This window comes from Anastrepha ludens, chromosome 6 (genome assembly GCF_028408465.1).
Source record: "Anastrepha ludens isolate Willacy chromosome 6, idAnaLude1.1, whole genome shotgun sequence".
Lineage (NCBI taxonomy): Eukaryota > Metazoa > Arthropoda > Insecta > Diptera > Tephritidae > Anastrepha > Anastrepha ludens.
This window is the reverse complement of record NC_071502.1, coordinates 33,992,833-34,013,378: the sequence shown is the minus strand read 5'-3', so window position 1 is coordinate 34,013,378 and position 20,546 is coordinate 33,992,833. Positions and strand designations below refer to the sequence as shown.

Here is a 20,546-nt window from a genome sequence, read left to right as displayed (position 1 = left end):
GGGCAAAGAACTCTTTAATCTTTTGCGCGATATTCACCAAAATGAGACGCCTTTTGGTGGGAAAATTATTATTCTGGGTGGAGACTTTAGGCAAGTTTTGCCTGTGGTACCGAGAAGTACGCGAACTGGCATAGTTGGTAATTGTTTAAAGCGTTGCTCTTTGTGGAAATTTTTTAAATCATTTAAGCTCACAATCAATATGCGTAGTCAAGAACCCGACTATTGTAATTTTCTTTTGCGCATAGGACACGGCGAAGGGCAAGACAATGCATCAAGAGTAAAAATTCCTGATCAAATTCTTTCAAAAAACGGAAACCTCATTGACTGGGTTTTCCAACCAAATAATGGAATATTAGAAATCGATAATTTAAAAGACCGAGCCATATTATGTCCAAAAAATGATCAATGTGCCATCATAAGCTCGAGTATAGTCGATATGCTACCTGGTCAAGAGCGCACATATCTCAGCGCTGATACGATTGTTTCACAAGATTCACAAGATCAGGTAAGATTCCCTGTGGAATTTTTACACTCCCTCAATTTTAGTGGAACTCCGCTGCATAAGCTTCAATTGAAAATTGGAACAGTGATAATGTTGATTTGCAATTTAAGCCCAGCAGAAGGATTGGTGAATGGCACACGACTTATCATAAAACAAATGCATCCGAATTTTTTGCACGCGGAAGTGTTATGTGAGAGGCTCAGGGAAGGCGATTTCTATTGCCTCGTATAAATTTGCAGCCGAGCGAAACCACACTTCCTTTTACGTTGAAGCGCCGCCAATTTCCCATTATAATAGCCTTCGCCATAACAATAAATAAGGCCCAGGGGCAAACATTATCAAGGGTGGGGCTTCATTTAAAGGAGGGTTAGATCCTGCGTTAAGCCGGGTTAGATCCTGGGAAAATATACGAGTTCAAATGGGCAATAACGAAAACTTGACGTTGAATGTAGTTTATAATGAAGTAATTTAAAAAAAAAAAATTACTGATTTAACTGACAAAAATTTTAAAAATGTTATATGCATAAGTTCTTACATATTACATATGAATAAAAATATACACTTTTCTAATGATCATAACTTTTAATATATAAAAGTGTCACATATGCTGTTTACTTTCCGTGGGGAAAAAAGCCCACCCGATTTTCGGGGGTTACATACTAGTAGTATTTATTTTAATACTATTTTGGGGATAAAGAAATCCATTATTTTCTCGGTAGATGGCTGTAGGGATCGATATCTCGTAAAGTATCGATTAAACAATTTAAAGTATATGCTCGTTGTCAACGCGATATTTCACACTAAATAAGTTTTTTGCGGTTTTTTGTTTGTTCCATTCAATTGTGAGTTACAGGGTGTTAGCAATGGAAGTTAATAAAAAAAATTTCGGTACATTTTACAGTTCTTCTTTGATAAAGGTGAAAGTGCAATCCAGGTCACTAAAATGCTGGTGTGAATGGTATTTATGGTGCCGATACTGTAACAGTTAATTACGTGCAATTTTAGTTTCGTCGATTCTGTTTAGGCATTTTTGATGTTAAAGAAAATGTCAATTATGCCGAAAATGTCGATAAAATCACAGAAATAATCGAAGTTGACCGGCATGTTAGTAGTCGTAGCATCGCCCAGGAGCTAAAGATCGAAGTAACACTCATCTATATCCTTACTGAAGTAATCTTATAGGGGAAACTGGGTTTCTGTCATTTGCATGAATTTATAATATATATGCCTAATAGTCGCCATGAATAGTCTTCTAGAGAGCTACACTAGTCTCCTAGACCCATGCCATGGTTAATTCATGATGAACTCTACATCACAGTTATCGAAGGTGGACTGGTAATATTTTAACTCTACAGTTAAAACAAATATAATAGGGAAGATCCAAGAAGTTGTTGCAATATCACCCCTGAAACTGCTTTGAAAAATATTTTTGTTGGCACAAGATGGTCATGGTTTGGTGGGGAGTATCTTATAAACGCTTTACGAAACTATTGCAAAAGTGTACCAAAAATATCGGAAGCCATGAAGAATTTAGCAAGAACCGGCACTTAAAACTTAAACAACTCAAGCGTCGTTACGGCAGAATGTTCCGGCTTTTATTTCTATTAAAGATTTGTCCTCGGGCAACCAAATTCAAATCCAAATTCGCTTATAAGCTTTTTTCGAAATTAACTCCCAATCCATTATTAAAAAGCGAGATTACCCATACAAAATTTCTCTACCGAAATCCGAGTTAACAAAATAATCTTTGATTTTAAATTTACTTTTATCCGTACAACCCTGTGTTTTCTTTGTTATCGATAATTATTATTACAAATTTAAGGAGAAATGAAATGGATGCCGGCAAAGGGAAGAGGTTTATAGACAAAGTTCTAATAAAATTTATCGAAATTAGCTGTTAAATCAAAACGAAAGGGTAAACCAAATCCAAATTAAAAAACTTTAAATAATAGCCAGAAAGAGTTAAATTTTAATAAAGGAGGAAAAAAAAAAGATTTTGTGAAAAATTAGTATGTCGGGCAGGTTGCTAAATGCCTCAAGAATTGTGGAAGAGACCAAATTGTTTTCTGAGAAACTGCTCTACCTCAATAAGGAGCAGTTGCAGTTATTGAAGAAACTGTATCTTATAAAAAACTGTGAAGCAATCATTAACCTCTGAAAGGCTAACGTGGAAGAATGTTAGTCCTTTGAAACGTTTATATGAACTAAGCAATTTATAAAATATCTTATTAAAAATATTTTAGGATGGAACTCAATAATTCTGAGAGACAGATTGCCAGCGCGCTGATCAGCTTCCTTTTTAAAATAATTTTCGGATGAGCCAGACATTTTTTTATTAATTATGTGAATTTTAATATAAAGCGAAATCTTAGTTTTAACCTGATTTTTCCCCCCATCACCGATATTCACAGCAAGTATCATAGTAATACTGAAAAGTAAAGAGCAACAACAAGAAGGAGAGCTGCAAAGTTAATTACGAGTGCGCCGTAGAAACAGGGCAATTTGCGAAATACGTACGAATTGAATTAGCATCCCGGCTAAAAGTGGTTTAAGGGGGAAAAAAAACACTTTACTCTGCGAAACATCGTAAATTCTGAGTAATTTGTTCTTAAAATTTTACCCGGCTGTGCTACCACGATATATTTGCTTATAATGTCTAAGTGCGTGGACCGAATTTAAAAATTATAACACGCAAATGTAGTCACTATATCAGCCTTTTGATTTATATTACTTTTTATAAATTAAAATTAAGAATTAATAGCAATATTTATCGTTAAAAATGCGTCTTTTTTGAATAAGCTTGAAAAAATGCCCTATTACAGACGCTTATTTCACTTAAATACAAACACAGAAAAGTAACAAAATCACTTATAAACATTCTTTATTACATTAAGATTCGATTTAAAGCTATTTTTACTAAATAATAGTCCAAATTCTATTATTACAAATGTTCTTCTAACCGTTTGTAATACCGTGCAGAATAAATTTGAGGAGCGAACTGTAAACGAACGATGAGAGAGAGAAGAACAAAGCGAAATAAGAAAACCCCAGTCAACCAAAAGGGAACAATTCTTTTATTATTATTTTTATTATTTATAGGGGCGCTTTTTTAATTTCAAATATACATGTATATTGCAAAAACAAATATTTAAAAAAAAAAATAAAAATTATAAATAGTGAAATAATGCAAAATCGGACAATTTTTGACCTAAATTTGCGCCATCGGCACTCATAACTTTTACGATAAAACCACGTTTTCATAAGTGCTATGAAATATAAAACCTAATTTAAATGCTTGCTGGGTTGACGACTGCTGTATCGGCACTCATAACTTTTACGATAAAACCACGTTTTCATAAGTGCTATGAAATATAAAACCTAATTTAAATGCTTGCTGGGTTGACGACTGCTGTATACTCTTCTCTTCAACTGTATTTCAGTACAAACTGCAAATGCGGTCGGAAAAAACCTAATTTTTAATTTTCTCCTGGGGGTTCCATAGGGACACTAGGAGGTTGAGACTTTCACAGTTATAATGGTGTGACCTTGCTCTTTCTAATGGGCGTGGTGGGTGGTGCCACGCCCCCTCCCTCTCCGCCCCCCATTCAAATATATCGTGGTAGCAAAGGAGAGTTTTGCCTTTTACCCCCCAAACATACAAACAAAAGAAAATTCATATGAACAACGCAGATAAATGATCAGGATAGACATAGTCGGAAAAGTTTCGGCACTTAAATTAATTAAGAAGCTTCACTTCTTGAGTAAATGCGATATAACAAGGATTTAGACCACAATGGGAAGTTAAAGACTCTCATTTCCTGTGAACGGCGCGGAATCGACTGATTTGGCTAATTTTGAACCGAAGTATTTATGAACTCGGTTTAACTGTTACTTCGCACAGAAAGATTCAGTATGTACGACCTGTTTGGTGGTGGGACAAATATTACGACGGAAAGTTGGAATAGGCGTTGCTCGTTCCAGATGCAATGTGTTAAAAACATAAATCTTGAACCAAATCTTGATTTTGCCAGGTAACAAAAAACTAAGGATGCCTTTGTAGAATTAGTTAACTAATTTTGGTTGTACAAACTTATTTTCAATGCTGAAAAATTAATTATACCGAGTTTGAAAAAAAATTTGGAAGTGTTTAAAGCCAAACCTGTTTCAGCAAACTGTGAAGTTCAACCAAAGTTTTAATAATTAAATCATTATTTGGAAAGGAAATAAGTTTTAATACGTGGTCAAAGAAGTCGCCCGTATTTACTTGTACGCCCTGACTGCGTGAGCGTTAATGAAACCAAATATTTATTTTTCATTGAAATCTTAACCTTTATCAAATCCCAAAAACCAAAAACACATTTCTTCTGATCTAAACTATGTCATTTGTTTTCGTATTTATTAATGCTCAGTACACGTACGTACTTATACATAAAAATATGAATACAATTTTTTAATTTGTTTTGTTATGACATTTACATGCATTTACAAAATAAGCACTTTTGAAAATACCGCAAAATTCAGTTTTCATTAAAACTCTGAACAAAAATATCCTAAGTGAACAAAAATGTTCTATCAAACTAACTGCTCAGTGTCAAGGATGCAATCGATATTACTACGGCAACTGTAGTCCACTTGCGTTGTATATTTGTTGCTTTATCTGGAAATAGGGAGAAAATAAATATACATATTAATTTGCAATTTTTTTTTTAATTTATGTGTACATAAGCTTTGTTTTATATTTTAATAAATACATTCTTTAATATTCATAAAAAAAATGTCTATCAGAATTGTACTATTTATGTATTTTATTATCAGTAGCCCGAGGTCGAGTTTACTTTCAATTTCATTCAAGGAACTAATTTTTTTATGGATACAGGTAAGCGCCAGGAAGCGGGGAAGATGCTGCATTCATTTTAGGAAGAAGTACTGAAATATGTGAAAATATATGGGATCTATTACATTCTTATTTCTATAGTTGCCTATGTAGGCTTTTATTGTGTGTGGGAGCTGGTGTTGTCGGTAAAAATGCTAAAAGTGCATTTACAGACACTGCAGCTGAAGTCCCAATAAAAATATTTATTGAATTTGTTATAAAAATAGTATAATTTGATGATGGCCCATTGTGAAATTTGTAGGCAACGACTGAACATTAATTTTAAGGCGTTATATACTGTTAGAATTTTGATAAAATCGATTTTTTTTTCTTAATGTACATATATTTAAGAATACACACAGAAAATGTAATATCGTTCCGGTGATTAGAAGTAGAAGTTGCACGCAAATTTGAAAAAGCGTTTCAGAGTGCTTGAAAGTGATTTTCAAACTTTAAATGCGTTTTTCTCAAAATTGTCTTTTCAAAGCCGGTGACCAACATGTCTCGGAAACGGCTAAACCGATTAGTCTCAAATTATTGTATATTATAACACGAGCTTCTTAAATATATTTTTTAGTAATTAATCGAAGATTTTTTCTCACCGAAAATTTTTTTTTTATAAACAATTTAAGGCCGAAATTGAGGTCCAAAATCGGTTTGTTTTTTAAGAAACTGCAATTTTGTCAAAGAAATATATTTTCTTTGTTCCTTCGATTAATTACTACATTTAACATTACTTTAACGAAGTCTGTATGTTACTTTAATTTCAGAGGATCCAGTTCAGAGATGACTACTACATATAGTCACCGCAAAACGTCTTTTTTGAGAGGAGCTCTCGGAGATCAGCTGTAGCTCCTTTCCAAAAAAAATTTTTACCAATACTAAGTCTTAAAATACATATAACTCTATATAACCGCTTAAGGCCGAACCGAAATGAACCGCAGGGCCTAAGTAGTAAACAAGCATTGATTTTTACAATTCCAGTATTTTTATAGAAAAAGCACATTTTTTTGGTCATTTTTGCAAAATCTTCAATCACTTTAATTTCAGCTCACTACATACACTTAACCTGCACACATATATTTTTTACGCAAACGACACACTGGGGTACATTTCACTCCAATTCATAAACTTTTTACCACAAGCAGAGTTGAAGTTTTTATTGGCACCTTGTTTTGTAAATATTTAGATGAAACAAATTTAAAATGAATTGGTTAATTTATTTTATTCAGGTAATAAATTAACAGGCTTGGATTTTGTTCACATAAAATAAGAAAATTTTTATCAGAAATAGGCTTTGTGTTCTAAAATAAATATATCAGAAAATTATCTAGGACTTCAGAAAACTATTTAAACTAAGTTTTGTCAAAGGTGAATTTTTATCTTTTTTAATTCTATTTCTATAAGGAGTGATTTGCTTTGAGAGCAATATGTGGTAATGTGATGTTGGAGTCGGCTTCTAAAAGAAAGCAAAGTGGAAATTTGTTGCTAAAATACAGATACAGTAGACGCTCACAAATTAGAACTCTTAGTAATTAGAATTTCCAGAAATTAGAATCAACTTTTTGAATACATTACACGCTCTTTTCGATTCTAATTTCAGAGCGTATTTTGTTTTTTTGTTGCAAAATAGATATGAAAAGGGGGGTCCCCAATTTATTCATGTTACGCTCGGTAGTCGTTGGATTTTCGTCGCTATCTGTACAGTTTTTGTTTGAAATTCGATTCGCGTGCACGTGTTTCGGCATTGTTGGCTTAAAAGTAAAAGTCGTTTGTTGAAATGCCAAATAAACGTAAGAAAAATACTTTGTCTTTGGAAACCAAAGTGCAGATCTTGGAAAAGCTTGACCAAGGTATTCAAGGGAAGCGGTTAGCCCTAGAATTTGATGTGGCGCCATCTGCAATCACCTATATCAAATCTATGAAATCATCAATTTTAAGCGCTGTTTCTAATACCTATCATAAGGCTAACAAAAAATCATTGCATATCGCTGAATATCCAAAAATGGAAGCAAGTCTTTATGAGTGGTTTTTAAATCAACGCGAAAAAAAGTGTACATTAACTGGGCCAATACTAAAGGAGAAAGCCAAACAAATATTCAAAGTGGAATATCCCGATAAAGATGAAAGTACATTTAGCGCAAGTGATGGATGGCTTAGCAAATTTAAAAAACGACACGGAATACGTTTTTTAAAAATTTGTGGCGAGATTCTCTCTAGTGATGTTGATTCAGTCACCCCGTTTATTCACAGATTTCGTGCAAAAGTCGATGAGATGGGGCTAATGGAGTCACAAATATATAATGTAGATGAAACCGGATTATTTTACCGTTGTTTACCTGACAAAACATACGTCTCTCTTTTCGAGAAAACCGCCCCCGGGTATAAAATCCAGAAGGAACGAATTTCAGTGTTACTTGGTGTAAATGCTGATGGATCACATAAATTAATGCCATTAGTAATTGGAAAAGCAAAAAAACCAAGAAGTTTCCAAGGATTCAATAATCCACTCCATTACAACTTTTCAAAAAATGCTTGGATGACATCTCGGATTTTTCATGATTGGTTTCACAACATATTTATTCATGAGGTAAGAAAAAACTTTGTTTTTAGGTTCAGTAATTCCAAAATATTTTCAATTCACAGGTGATTCGTTTCTCTCAGGAAAATAATTTGCCTCCGAAGGCAATTTTGCTAATTGACAACTGCTCTGCTCATGCACCAATTGAGAAACTTCAAAGCGACGATGGAAATATAATTGCATTTTTCTTTTCACCAAATGTAACAGCAACTTTACAACCAATGGATCAGAATCCTATTAAGTTAACCAAGCTAAACTACAGAAGTATGCTTCTTTCTCAATTAATTGCTGAAGGAGGTGACCTCAAGGTTCGCTTGAAATCCTTTTCAATTCGAAATGCAATCATGCTATTAAAGCAAGCTTGGTATGATGTTCCAGAAAGAGTAATAAAAAAGTCCTGGTCAAAGTTTAACAACTGGGACTCTGATCAGTATGAAAGCTACTGCAGCTCTTCAGGCAGCTCAAGCACTTTTAACAGAAATAGAGCCAACTAATAACATTAGCATACCAGAAATTGAAATATGGAACAATGATGTGCTTGATGACGACCCTGCACATGATCTCAATAGCGATGATGAGTCTTCAGGTAGCAGCGAATTTGATGACCGGGAGGTCTTACCAGTTGTCTCTACTTCTACAGCCATTGAAAGCGTCAATAATTTAATAAAATGGTGTACTTATAGTGAATCGTTTTCCGCAAAGCACACAAGCAATCTGCTAGCTCTTCGCAATGAGATTGTTATTGCAGAAACAAATAAAAGGATGAAGCAAACAGCAATAACAGACAACATGCCTGCAAATTAATATAGTTACGAAGTTTTTGATTAATTTTTGGCTGTTTTAATGTATATTTATCGATCTCTTATGTATTTTTGATAAAAAAAAATATATTTACTGTAATTGGAGTTTTTGTTTTTTGGACCTTTTTTTGACTTAGCGCATAAATACATATATGTATATTGGATTGTTACCTTATGTTTTCTCGTTTTTATGAATAAAATTTAGTAAGACAAAGTTTCATTGTAGTTTTTCAATGCAAATTGACTTAAATTTTAAGGTTTTATTGAAATAAAAAAACGTCCAGGAATTAGAATTTTTCACCCTAAAAACAAAGTGGTTCTAATTTGTGAGCGTCTACTGTAAAGGTATATTTCCAGTTGTTAGAAATAAACAAACTACAACCCTTCAAATATTTTCGGGAGTGACTCCCACCTCAGTATCTTCCGAAGATAAAGTTTGCAAAAATAACAAAAAAAAAAAATTTTTTTACAGGGTTTTCTCCGAAACTGTATTCTAAATCGCATCATTTTACAATCAGGACAACATATTGGAGCAGATATTAACCAATTATCTAACAATCTGTACATATACGCGATGTTATGTATAAAGATATTTTATTTATATCGCTCATTTACCACAATAGTGACATAATCCAAAAAAAAATGTTTTAGATTTTCAAAAATTCATGGCGAAATTTATTAGCGGGAACTCGTTAGATAAATATGCATACATATGTTCTTACTTTTGCGGAAGAAGACATAGTAAATTCAAGAAGAAGGCATAGTAAATTTTTCCCAATGTTTTGGTTTTCTGGATTTTTACACTGTTGAAGTAAAAGAGAGCGGTAAGTAGATTACGGCTGATACTTTTTTTGTTCTTTGACATCGCTCCTAGCGGATTTGGATTCTACATAAAGTTCTAAGCAAAGGCATAGCTTTAAAGTCAATTTCGAGTCCCCAAATTCAAAAAGAGTTAACTTTGGTTAATGGGTAAGACTCCGTCAGAAAATATGAGATTTGCAAGTGGTCTTTCGATTTCTTTGAAACTTTGGGAAATATTAGTTCTAGGTAAGATACATTCGAGCCTAAAAGGATTTTGAAAAATTTTCAAAATTGAGTCATCTACGCCATGTTGAAAATCGGGACCGTGTTTTTTTCAAAAATCAATATTTCTTGAACCGTTGGATAGATTTCAATGCAATTTACAGACAATATAGAAACAAATAAGTAGTTTAAATTAGTATTATGTTAAAAAAAAAATTTCGAAATTTTGACCAAAAAAAAGTCAAAAAATTTTTTTGAATCAATTTTTAGTTGATTTGGCCAGTTTTTTAGATTTTCTGTTATACACGTAACGATTCCTTATGATTTAACCTTTATTTTGAAAATAAAAATTTTATGGTGTCTATAATAGTTCTCGAGATATTGCGATTTTAGTGGAAGCCTAATACGAAGCTAAGGTAATTATTAATATTAATTAGCCGTAGCCGAATAGGTTGGTGCGTGACTACCATTCGGAAGTGTGTAGTTTCGAATCTCCGTGCATGAAACAGCAAATGAAAAAGATGTTTCCAATAGCGTCGGCCCTCGGCAATCAATGGCTTCTCATAATAAACATTTGCCGTTCGGAGTCGGCTTAAAACTTTAGGTCTCTGCATTTGTGGAACAACATCAAGACGCACGCCTCAAATAAGAGGAGAAGCTCGGCCAAACACCCAAAAAGGGTGTAAGCCCCAATTATATTTATATGTATACCTATATAAGTATTTAATGAATGTAATTTTTTTTATATAAATTTTGAAATTTTCGGAACGAAGAATTTATTTTTGTTATCTATTTTTTTAAATTTAAATAATGCCCAGATGGCGCTACAAAGCGTATTATTGTAATGTTTTGCAAGTAATTGTTTTATATGTGAAAATATGAATTAAAACTTGTAGAAAAAGCAAAACACTTAAATTTTACAAAATTTCAAAAATTTATTTTCAAGATTTTCGTTTTACAGTTAATAGCAAATTTATATTGAGAGGTTGAATTAGTTTTAAAGGTGACACACAGATGGCGCTATTTATCACTTTATCGCGTTGGCAATACTGAATATATATTCATGACAAAGCCTCATCCCTAGGCTTTGTTTATCAGTATCTGTCATTTCGCTGAAGTATAAGCAACGCAGTGTTTTCGTGCTCCGAGTATGTCAACTTTCGTGCCGTCGAAACGCAATTTGCGGGAAGCTTTGCTTTTCGGCTTCAATTTGAAGAAAAATACAGCCCAAGCGCGTAAATTGCTGCAGGAGGCCTACCCAGACCATACTCCGTCGATTTCAACATGTGAGTACTGGTTTCGACGATTCAAAAGTGGTGATTTTCACACCGAAGACAAGGAGCGTCTTGGCCAGCCCAAAAAGTTCGAGGACGCGGAATTGGGGGAATTGGTAAACGAGGGCTCGTGCCAAACCCAAGAAGAGCGTGCTGAATCATTGGGCGTTGATAAATCAACCGTTTGCAAGCGTCTAAAAGCGATGGGAATGACCCAAAAGCAAGGACATTGGGTCCCGTACGAGTTGAAGCTGCGCGACGTCGAACGGCGATTTTTTACGTGCGAATTGCTGATCGAGCGACAAAATCGGAAGGGTTTTTTGCATCGGGTGGTGACTGGCGACGAAAAATGGATCCACTACGATAACCCAAAATACAAAAAATCATGGGGTTTGCCCGGCCACGCATCAACGTCGACGGCCAAGCAGAATATTCACGGCAAGAAAATCATGCTCTGCATTTGGTGGGATCAGGTCGGCGTCGTATATTTTGAGCTGCTCCAACCGGGCGAAACAATCACGGGGGATCGTTACCGACTGCAATTGATGCGTTTAAGCCGGGCATTGAAAGAAAAACGGCCGGAAACGGTAAAAAGGCACGACAAGGTTATTTTGCAACATGACAACGCTCGGCCGCATGTTGCTCAACCTGTCAAAAAATACCTTGGAACGCTTGGCTGGGAAGTGTTACCCCACCCGCCGAATAGTCCAGACATAGCTCCCTCCGATTATCATTTGTTCCGGCATATGAGTCTCGATTTGGCGGACCAGCGGTTCTCCTCGTACGAGGCTACCAAAATATGGGTTGAGTCATGGATAGCCAAGCAGCGGCCAGAATTTTGGAGAAACGGCATCCGGAAATTGCCCGAAAGATGGGCGAAAGTTGTAGCTAGCGATGGCCAATACTTCAAATAAAATATTTTGTACCGTTTTTTCACAATAAAGCCCCAAATCTTCGAAAAAAACCTTTAAAACTAATTCAACCTCCCAATAATTGTTTTGGTTTTAGATCCTTTTCACATCATTGGCTTTAGAGCTATGCTTCAGTGGATTTTTTTCTTAGAATTTTATGCAGAATCGGAATCTGCTAGGAACGAAGTCGGAGAAAATCATTTCATACAAATATATTTATGGCGAAAACATTTAAAGCCTTGGAATTTTACTAAGTTCGCGAACGTTTAATCAAGGAACTCGAATCCAGTGGCTGTTTAGCTTGGTGAATGTTAGACCTTTGCAAGAAGTATTTGGTAATAGAAATTGCAGGCTTTTAAATAACTAGTACGAGGAACGTGCAGAATAGACAAGCAGTAAACCAAAAAGAAACTGGGACACTAATATTCAAAAAATTCAAATTTATATAAATAAAGAAGTTATTCACAGATTTTTAAGAAATCACTTGCGTTGAATATATTCCATTTTTTTAATTTCCAATATGCATAATTGTTTTTTAATATTTTATACGGTAACTCCGTTTACTTAAGCATTTTATAGCATAAATTTTCAAAGTCAAAAAAAAAGTGAGGCACCCTTGTTTTTTAGCATATTTTAGTAAACAATGTGTATTCCGTATTTATTTTCATAATGGAATTGTAAAAGTTAGTTTTAGTTCTCACATTTTGCCATTGAAGTTGCAAATTTTTGTTGTGTAAAGATGAATAAGCAAACATCGAGTAATTTAGAAGACCTGATGGTGAAATATTATTCCGAAAGCCAATTCGTGGACATTTTTCGAAAACCTAAGTCGACAGTATTTAATATATTGAAAAAATATACTGAAAACAATTATTTTTTTAGAAAAAGTGGTACTGGAAGAGTTTCTTAAATTAACTTAAATGTGATCACGAGAAGAATTATGCGTTTAATAAACGAGAACCCGAAAATGTCTGTCGTTAATATTGCCAAACCACTTCAAGATTCGTGAACTGTGGGCGTACACCCACAAAATAACAGACATTTTCCGCATAGTAACGAATATACAATGTACACTCCTAGAAAAAAGCCCCTTCTTTCGAGGATTAATGCAAGTAAAAGATTCAACTATGCTAAAGGAAACGTTAGCAAGTCGAATGAATTTTGAAGTCACCGACGAGTCAAAACTGACAGCAATTTTTTCTGAAGAAGGGAAGGAAGACGCCTAATCCGTCTAATGTATTTGGTACTGCGAAATATGGTGTGGTGGTCATATAATGATTTGGGGAGCAATAACGCCAAATGGAGCGAACTCGTTTTGTTTTATTGAAGGCACTATGACTAAAATAATTGATCTAGAAATATTGAAGGAGCATATTCCCAAAATTGACGAAATATTACAGTTACCAGCAACCTTCACCCATGCACGACAACGACCCAAAGCTTACTGCGCTGATTGTAAGAGAATGGTTGCTTTACAATGTAAAAGGAGTATTGCGCCATTCTCATCAGAGCCCAGATCTCAATCCCATTGAGCCCTTGTGGACCCACATGAAAAAAGAAGAATTGCGGAAACGGAAAATTAGTCGTGAAAAATTCCCTAAAATCAGCATTGGAAGAGACATGGGAAAATTTTTGAAGAGTTGGCATCAAAACTCCAGTAGACTCCACGCAACGACGTCTATAAGCAGTAATTAGTGCAAAGGGATACAGCACAAAGATTAATTTTTTTTTAATTCCATATTTTCATTACTGTCCCAATTTATGTAGGAGTTGTAAAATAAATATATTATTTTCATTACTGGAAAATTTTCAAATAATTTAAATATTATATTACCTTCGTTTCTTATAATAAAAGACTGAATTCAATACTTTAGATGGGCTTTTGCTTTTCAAAATTGATTAAACCGTTTTCAAGTTATACGGGATTGAAGTCAGAACAAACAAGTGTCCCAGTTTATTTTTGGTTCACTGTACACCTGTCTGGTAATCTTCGCACTTAGGCACCTCTACTTAACTGGGCTGCTTTACTCAAATATTAATAATGTCTATAACTAGATTATTATTATATATTTCCAGACTTCCGCTCTACTTTATAAGAGCTTTGGCAAACCATTGTAGGCAAATTAACTCCCCATCACAATATTATTTAAGCGAACATGCGATTGCATACATTTTAGGTGAAGTTTAAGGTCAGGGCACAATAATTTGTCAGAGTGTACAATATTGAACACGCATCTAGATAATATTTCCATTAAAATTGGCTCAACGGTGTTCATATTCGTATTGAAATAAAAATACGTTAAAGTGATAAAAAATCTTACCTCTACTTACCATAGAAAATTGTTTCTCTCCTCTTGGTGTAATTAGTGCCAAGTAGGAAAAATGCACAAGTGATCGGTGTAGGCGATTCTAACTTATCTCGTGGAATTCGCGTTCTGACTGTCGTACTATACAGCCCGCTAGAGTTCTGATCTGTTTGTGTCAGAACTGAATCTATTATCTTTGTATCAAATCTACAAAACGTGAAAAATTTAAATGAAATATGAATTAAATGCAATTAAGTTATTTTTTATTTATATAAGATCACTTACATTACAGATAGTATGGGTTGGGGAAACACATTTTGCACCGCGCACATTATATCTACGCCACTTTGTTCTCCATCCATTTTCGTTTCTAACACGAAATCGGACTCAGGAACTGCCAATAGAGTGTGTAACAACAATATGTACATTTATGCATATTTATTTGAAACCTATGCATATGTATGAGAGGAAGTTATTACATACCGATAATTTGAAGGCGAGCACTTTTCTTATCTGTCGACTCGAATGTTTGTACGGTGCACGTATACTCCCCCGTCATATTCCAGTCTGGCTTCTTTATGGTTATGACACCGGGACTGCCTTCCATTGTAAATATTTTTGTGTCTATTTTGGACTTCATTATGCCCTTTAAATAAGTTCAAATTTAAAACATTTAATTGGAGTATGCAATCACTAAAACTAAGTATAGGGCTTAAGTCTTAATAGCGTAAACAATGAAGTTTATGTTGCGATATGACTTTAAGACGGGTATTCGATGACTCCAAAACAAGCATAAGTGCAAATAGAAAATAGTACAAAACTTCGCAATACTTAATTTTTATGCAACATTCAAAAATATATGTTTTTCGGGGCTTTATTTGTCATGGAGAATGCCTCTAAATTCAGTTTATGTAGATATTGCACATAGTTACGTTAAATAGATTCGCATAAAAATAAATTTATAAATACGCACGTTCGTAGTGGAATTCAATATTAATGAATAAATTAACCTACTTAAACTATTGGATAATTATTATTCCTCGAAACATTAAATGTATATATATATTTTTTTAATAAATAAAATTTTTTCAATATTAATAAATAAACTAACCCGCTTAAATCATTGGATACTTATTATTTCTCGAATCAAGAAAAATTTTTTTTTTGTACTTTAACTGAAAAATCTGAATCATCAGAGTTGTTTACATAGCTTACCATGGCAAAACCTTTTACTGATGGTATCCATTGGTAAATGGAGTGATTGTTAAAAAGCCACTTAAGTACGAATCCCTTTTCGCGTGGCTCTACCTCGTACTCGCAGTCCAGCACCAGAGGATCTGGTTCGGAGTTTCGATCTAAAGTGTACGTGTGAGGGACTTTAAGATTTGTTATCCGTACCGAATTGGTAACTGAAATTTCGACTCAATTATTGCAAATTCATATTACATAGAGACAGAATTTCTTCACACCCTACCTGAGAGCAACGTCAGCCATGTGAGTGTGGAAATGCACAAGGACCATTTGTTCGCCATCAGCGCCAGCATTTAAGAAATTATTGTCGCCCACGTACAATTCAGTGCAGTGCTGCAGCGCGTTCGTTGCACCGTTCAGAATGGGGTGAGCGACCAAGCGAACTGCTTACTTTACAGTTTTCATGCTTTTCAATTCACTAACTGGATAAAGGCAATCATTTGCATTATGTGTCTAGTTATATGTGAGCTTGCCACTGCGGTGGTTCCGCTTAATGGATTTACTTACTTATAAGATTAACCTAATATATACGAGTATACCTAAAGTTTAAAGTTGCTCTTCACCACATAATTAGGCCTTCGAATTGTTCGAGTATCGATGTTCGTCGTCTTTACTTTCAAGTATGTATGTACGTATATGTTTTTTTTCTTTTTTTAATAAGTATCTATTTTTGTGCAACGGATCGGACTTAAATTTTATTGAAACTATTACTGCTACATGAATTATTTTTTAGTTAGTTTGTGTTTATTTGTGCCTAGTCCTTTGGCCTTTTCTACCGTTATTTTCACTTTTGTCATCCATCCACTCCTCGTCCGTACAAATTTTTGTATGAAAAATCGACTTTTTAACGTAGAGCAGCTATGTGTGTATGGAATTGTTATACTTGTGGGTACAGAATAGTGTTGATTCCTTTTTGCTTATATTTGCTTGCAGTTGTCTTCTTTCCAAAAGCTTTTGACGGATGAAATATACAGCGCTTCTGCGCATACTCCATTAAAGTTACATATGTCGTAGGTAAAAGCTTCTTTCCTATCGTCCAAATAACAGTGTTGCATTTAACTAACATATCCATTCCCGTTATGTGCATGTATTTAAAGCACTGCCGTGCAAGGACATTGTTGGCAACATTAGACGAGTGTCTAGAATTGTGATATAAAATATGTTAGCCTATTTAATAATGAATATAATTTTTCTTCAAAATCTCAAAAATTAAGTTTATGGACTAAGATAGGTATGCCATCTTCACCACCAGTCGTAAAAGGTGATCAGATTGGAGGTATTTTTGGCAATAGAGATTTTTTGACACATCTCGCGTGACTACTGTCAAACTAAATACATAATTTTTTTCAGTATTCATTGACATTTCAACAGACTTACGCCTCAACAACGCATACAAATCGTACAACTACGATCAATTACGAAAATCGACACTCTGTGAAAAGTGTTGATCAGCCGCTCAGGCCGCAATATTCGGCAAGCCCTAGCTAAAATTGAGAATAATTTTACATTATTGGATGATACTCGACCGATTAGACCACGAACAGCCCGCAGTGAAAAGATTATTGCAGCTGTAAATGAGAGCTTTGCCGAAGACCCGAAAGAATCGATGGGGTGCCGATCTCAACAACTTGGTCGATCTTATGACACTTCTTAGGCAATTTTAAGCAAAGATCTTCATTTGAAGTCATACTTAGTTCAACTAGTCCAAGATTTGAAGCGGGCAGATCTTCCAAATCGTCATAATTTCAGTCGTTGGACTCTTGAAAGACTCGCCGAAGATACTCATTTTATGACCCGAATTTTCTTCAGCGATGAGGCCCATTTTTGGCTTAATGGCTATGTTAATAAGCAAAATTGCAAAGTAGCCCGAAGCCATTCAAAAACAGCCATTACATCCAATGAAAACAATCGTTTGGGTGTGGCCTCTGGGCTGGAGGGATCATAAGCTCATATTTCTTCAAAGACGAGGCTATCGCCAATATAACAGTGAATGGCGAACGCTATCGCGCCATAATAAACGGCTTTTTGATGCCGGATGCCGGCAGTTGAAGCCCGTGACTTCCACAACATTTGATTCTAACAAGGCGGCGCTACTTTCCGCACAGCTCGTGAAACAATGAATTTACTGCGCCGTCGTTTCGGTGAGCGATTTACCTCTCGTCTCGGATCAGTGGATTGGCCACCAAGATCGTGTGATATCACACCTTTCATTTGAGGGGGTATGTAAAGTCTAAATGCTTTGTGGATAAATCAGCTTCGATTGAGGCATTGGAAGCCAATAGTACTGAAGTTATACCCGAGATATCGTCTGAAGTCCTCCAGCGAGTCATCAGAATTGGTGTTTACGGGATTGGTTTGAAAGAGATTGTCTTTAAAAAATAAATGTCATGAATGGTTCTACACAAAACTAATAAAGATTGCCCAATCAATTTAAAATCCGATATCTCTAAATTGATCACCCTTTACTAATTGATACGAGTATCAGTACATTCATTAGCTCGACTGCTTTATATAATATTAATGCCCAATTCTTGTATTTTCTTACTCCTTTGGAAAAATGCGGGTGTGACTGGATATGTTCAACTCGGGTTATGTTGAACCGATCTTCGACTGTGATCATGTTTTGAGTTAAGCCACTTTTAAAGATGTATTCGAAAGTATGAATTTGTCAGAATTATAGTCCTATTGTATAACGTTTATTGCAGGGAAAGTGGCCTATAAGTGCTCCACAGAGTAATCGGATGCCCTTTTTGTCTAGGGTTAGAGCAGATTTTGCTTTGTTGGTATTAAAGTTCCGAAACCTTTTGGAGTGATTAAGGCCGTTTGTACCTTTACAGTATTCCGTGGGTCTTTTTTTATCCATTTTTTGGTTTCCTGTTTTAGGTTGTAAAGCTGAAATATGGGGTTGGTCCAATAAATCGCCCTTCGGCCCCCTTTTTGGCATACAAGTTTGCCTTCTCGTTTCCTTTGGGTCTCTCATGTCCTAGCACCCAAATCAGGGAAACCTGATTAAGAGTCGCCGCATTGTAATATTCTTGAAGTGTACATACATACATTCGTTTGCGCGGGGGCTTCGAATTTCTCTTGTGGAGTTGTTCCGATTAACTATGAGTAGCTACTCAATACTTTGTTAGAGCACTTAGTGTAAAGTAGATTTTAAGGCTGAAGATTTCAGTGGTTCAAGCGGTAATGAGTCGAAAGAGGTTATTACGATGACTTATAATGTTTGAGAGCACTTTGAGATTTTTGCGTACTTATGCTTATATATAGCGACACCAATTTCGTTCGTTAAGTGTAACCAGGGAAGACTTTAAAAACACATTTTCAACCCTTTATAAAATGGCAAAGATGGTTCTAAGTGTAATTGTCGAATGAATCCTATACGAGTAAGATAAGATAAGAAATGCACATAAATCGTTGAACGAAAATAGGGCTTCTACGATTATATTAAGCGAAAACGATGCTGGTTCCAAGTGCGCTGAATCAACACAAGCCTTACCGATACCCTTTTTTTAGTAACACAAATTATTTATTTATTGAATCTGCTTACTTACTGCATACATAGTTTAACAGTAAGTAATAAAATCCCAAATCTAGTTTAATGCGACTAATCGAGACGGAGATTCCTGATTCCTGTTGGATAAACGTCGCCCGAACGAATTGCGTTGGTTTCGAAGCTCTGCTATATATTTTTCACTGATGTTCTCCATTTCAGGCCTTTATGTATATATACATATATATTTGGTTGGGAAATAAGTTCATAGTTTCTTGTTTCTTTATTTTCCAACGATTTGTTTGCCTACTTTGGCAAAGGGTAAGTATTCATCCGAGAGAACTCTTTCTGTTCTACAAAACTATGTTAATTGTGTTTTTGAGTTATTTAATTTTTTATTAGTTTTGAGGCTTAGAAATGGATTACCCAGGAGGCAAAAATCAACATTTTCGACACCTGCGCTTCTTTGCTTTTCATCGAGGCCAAAAAGCTGCCGAAGCAGCCCGGGACATTTGCGACGTGTATGGGGAATGTGTCATAGGCGAGTCTACAGCACGGAAATGGTTTGCAAAGTTCAAAAATGCCGACTTTGACGTGAATGAAACCTCCCGCAGTGGAAGGCCTTTTGAATTCAAATTATTCATTCAAAGAAGATCATTATTACGAGTATATGTGTTTGGTAGGACTGCGAGGGCATGGTGTACTGGGAAATGCTCGAAAAGAATGCCATAATCAACAAGGAGATCTACATTGAAAAGGCATGATCGACATGGTCCAACCATATTCCTCCACGACAACGCCAGGCCCCACGCTGCACAAGTCGTCAAAGCCCCACTCTAAGAGCACGAATGGGAGGTCCTTCAGCATCCGCCGTATTCTCCGGACTTTGCACCGACCGATTACCATCTTTTTCGCTCCATGTCAAACTATATGAAGGGCGTTACCTTCGATAACAAAGAGGTCCCTGAAAACTCAACAACTTATTTGACACCAGACCATGCGATTTTTTGTGGACCGCATCAACAACTTGGTCGAGAGGTGGGAAGGGGTTATAAACAGCAACGGCGAATATATAATTGATTAACTTATCAATATAATTATTGCTTTTTGTTTAAATAAAGTCTTAAAAACGCTATGAACTTATTCCCCAACCTAATATTTTGGTTACGACCGTCCCATGAACGCTCGTTCCTGGTTTAATTTCCGCTCAGTAGACCAAAATATGTAAGATTACCAGGAGGTACAAAGTCAATGCTACTCTACCTGTTTAATAAAGTTTTGTACAGTTGACGCCCTTTCGGGATTTAAGATATGGGATATCCAGTGCGCTTGGTTTGCGTTAAGGTCGGCAAGACACCCAAATATATAGGGTGTATATACCATAAAGTTTGTGTAGCGCAACCATTTTTTTTAATTCTACCCGACTGCTAAAATAAATCCAGAAACAACTTGAGTTGCTAGTAATACCTAATTCGCATTTTTGTTTCGGTATATCTAATTTAAATCTAATTTACGATATAATTGAAGAAAAC

General features: G+C 35.2%; 2 protein-coding genes across 4 annotated transcripts; one reads left to right on the top strand and one right to left on the bottom strand.

The window, feature by feature from the left end:
- Positions 1-4,877: 4,877 nt before the first annotated feature.
- On the bottom strand, positions 4,878-16,415 carry LOC128868011 (uncharacterized). Of its 3 annotated transcripts, none has more exons than XM_054109705.1 (7): positions 16,029-16,415; positions 15,745-15,943; positions 15,486-15,679; positions 14,754-14,916; positions 14,556-14,664; positions 14,296-14,477; positions 4,878-5,159 (listed from the first exon to the last, which is right to left on the bottom strand). In XM_054109705.1, exons 2-7 carry the CDS (start codon positions 15,812-15,814, stop codon positions 5,080-5,082), a joined length of 798 nt encoding a protein of 265 aa, XP_053965680.1. In that variant the 5' UTR covers positions 15,815-15,943; positions 16,029-16,415; the 3' UTR covers positions 4,878-5,079. The 3 variants fall into 3 exon arrangements, with proteins under 3 accessions (XP_053965680.1, XP_053965681.1, XP_053965683.1); XM_054109706.1 differs by having other exon boundaries at positions 16,061-16,415; XM_054109708.1 differs by having other exon boundaries at positions 5,077-5,159; positions 14,286-14,477.
- Positions 7,156-8,345, top strand: LOC128868010 (jerky protein homolog-like). The gene has a single exon (XM_054109704.1). The coding sequence runs from the start codon at positions 7,156-7,158 to the stop codon at positions 8,023-8,025; it is 870 nt and encodes a 289-aa protein (XP_053965679.1). The 3' UTR covers positions 8,026-8,345.
- Positions 16,416-20,546: the final 4,131 nt, after the last annotated feature.

Excerpts from the sequence above, each read along its gene's own strand:
- LOC128868011 (XM_054109705.1), bottom strand. The coding sequence starts at position 15,814 with ATGCTGGCGCTGATGGCGAACAAATGGTCCTTGTGCATTTCCACACTC. Across the intron at positions 15,680-15,744 it reads ATGGCTGACGTTGCTCTCAG|TTACCAATTCGGTACGGATA; the intron begins GTAGGGTGTGAA and ends TCGAAATTTCAG. Across the intron at positions 14,917-15,485 it reads CAGTAAAAGGTTTTGCCATG|GGCATAATGAAGTCCAAAAT; the intron begins GTAAGCTATGTA and ends ACTTATTTAAAG.
- LOC128868010 (XM_054109704.1), top strand. The coding sequence starts at position 7,156 with ATGCCAAATAAACGTAAGAAAAATACTTTGTCTTTGGAAACCAAAGTG.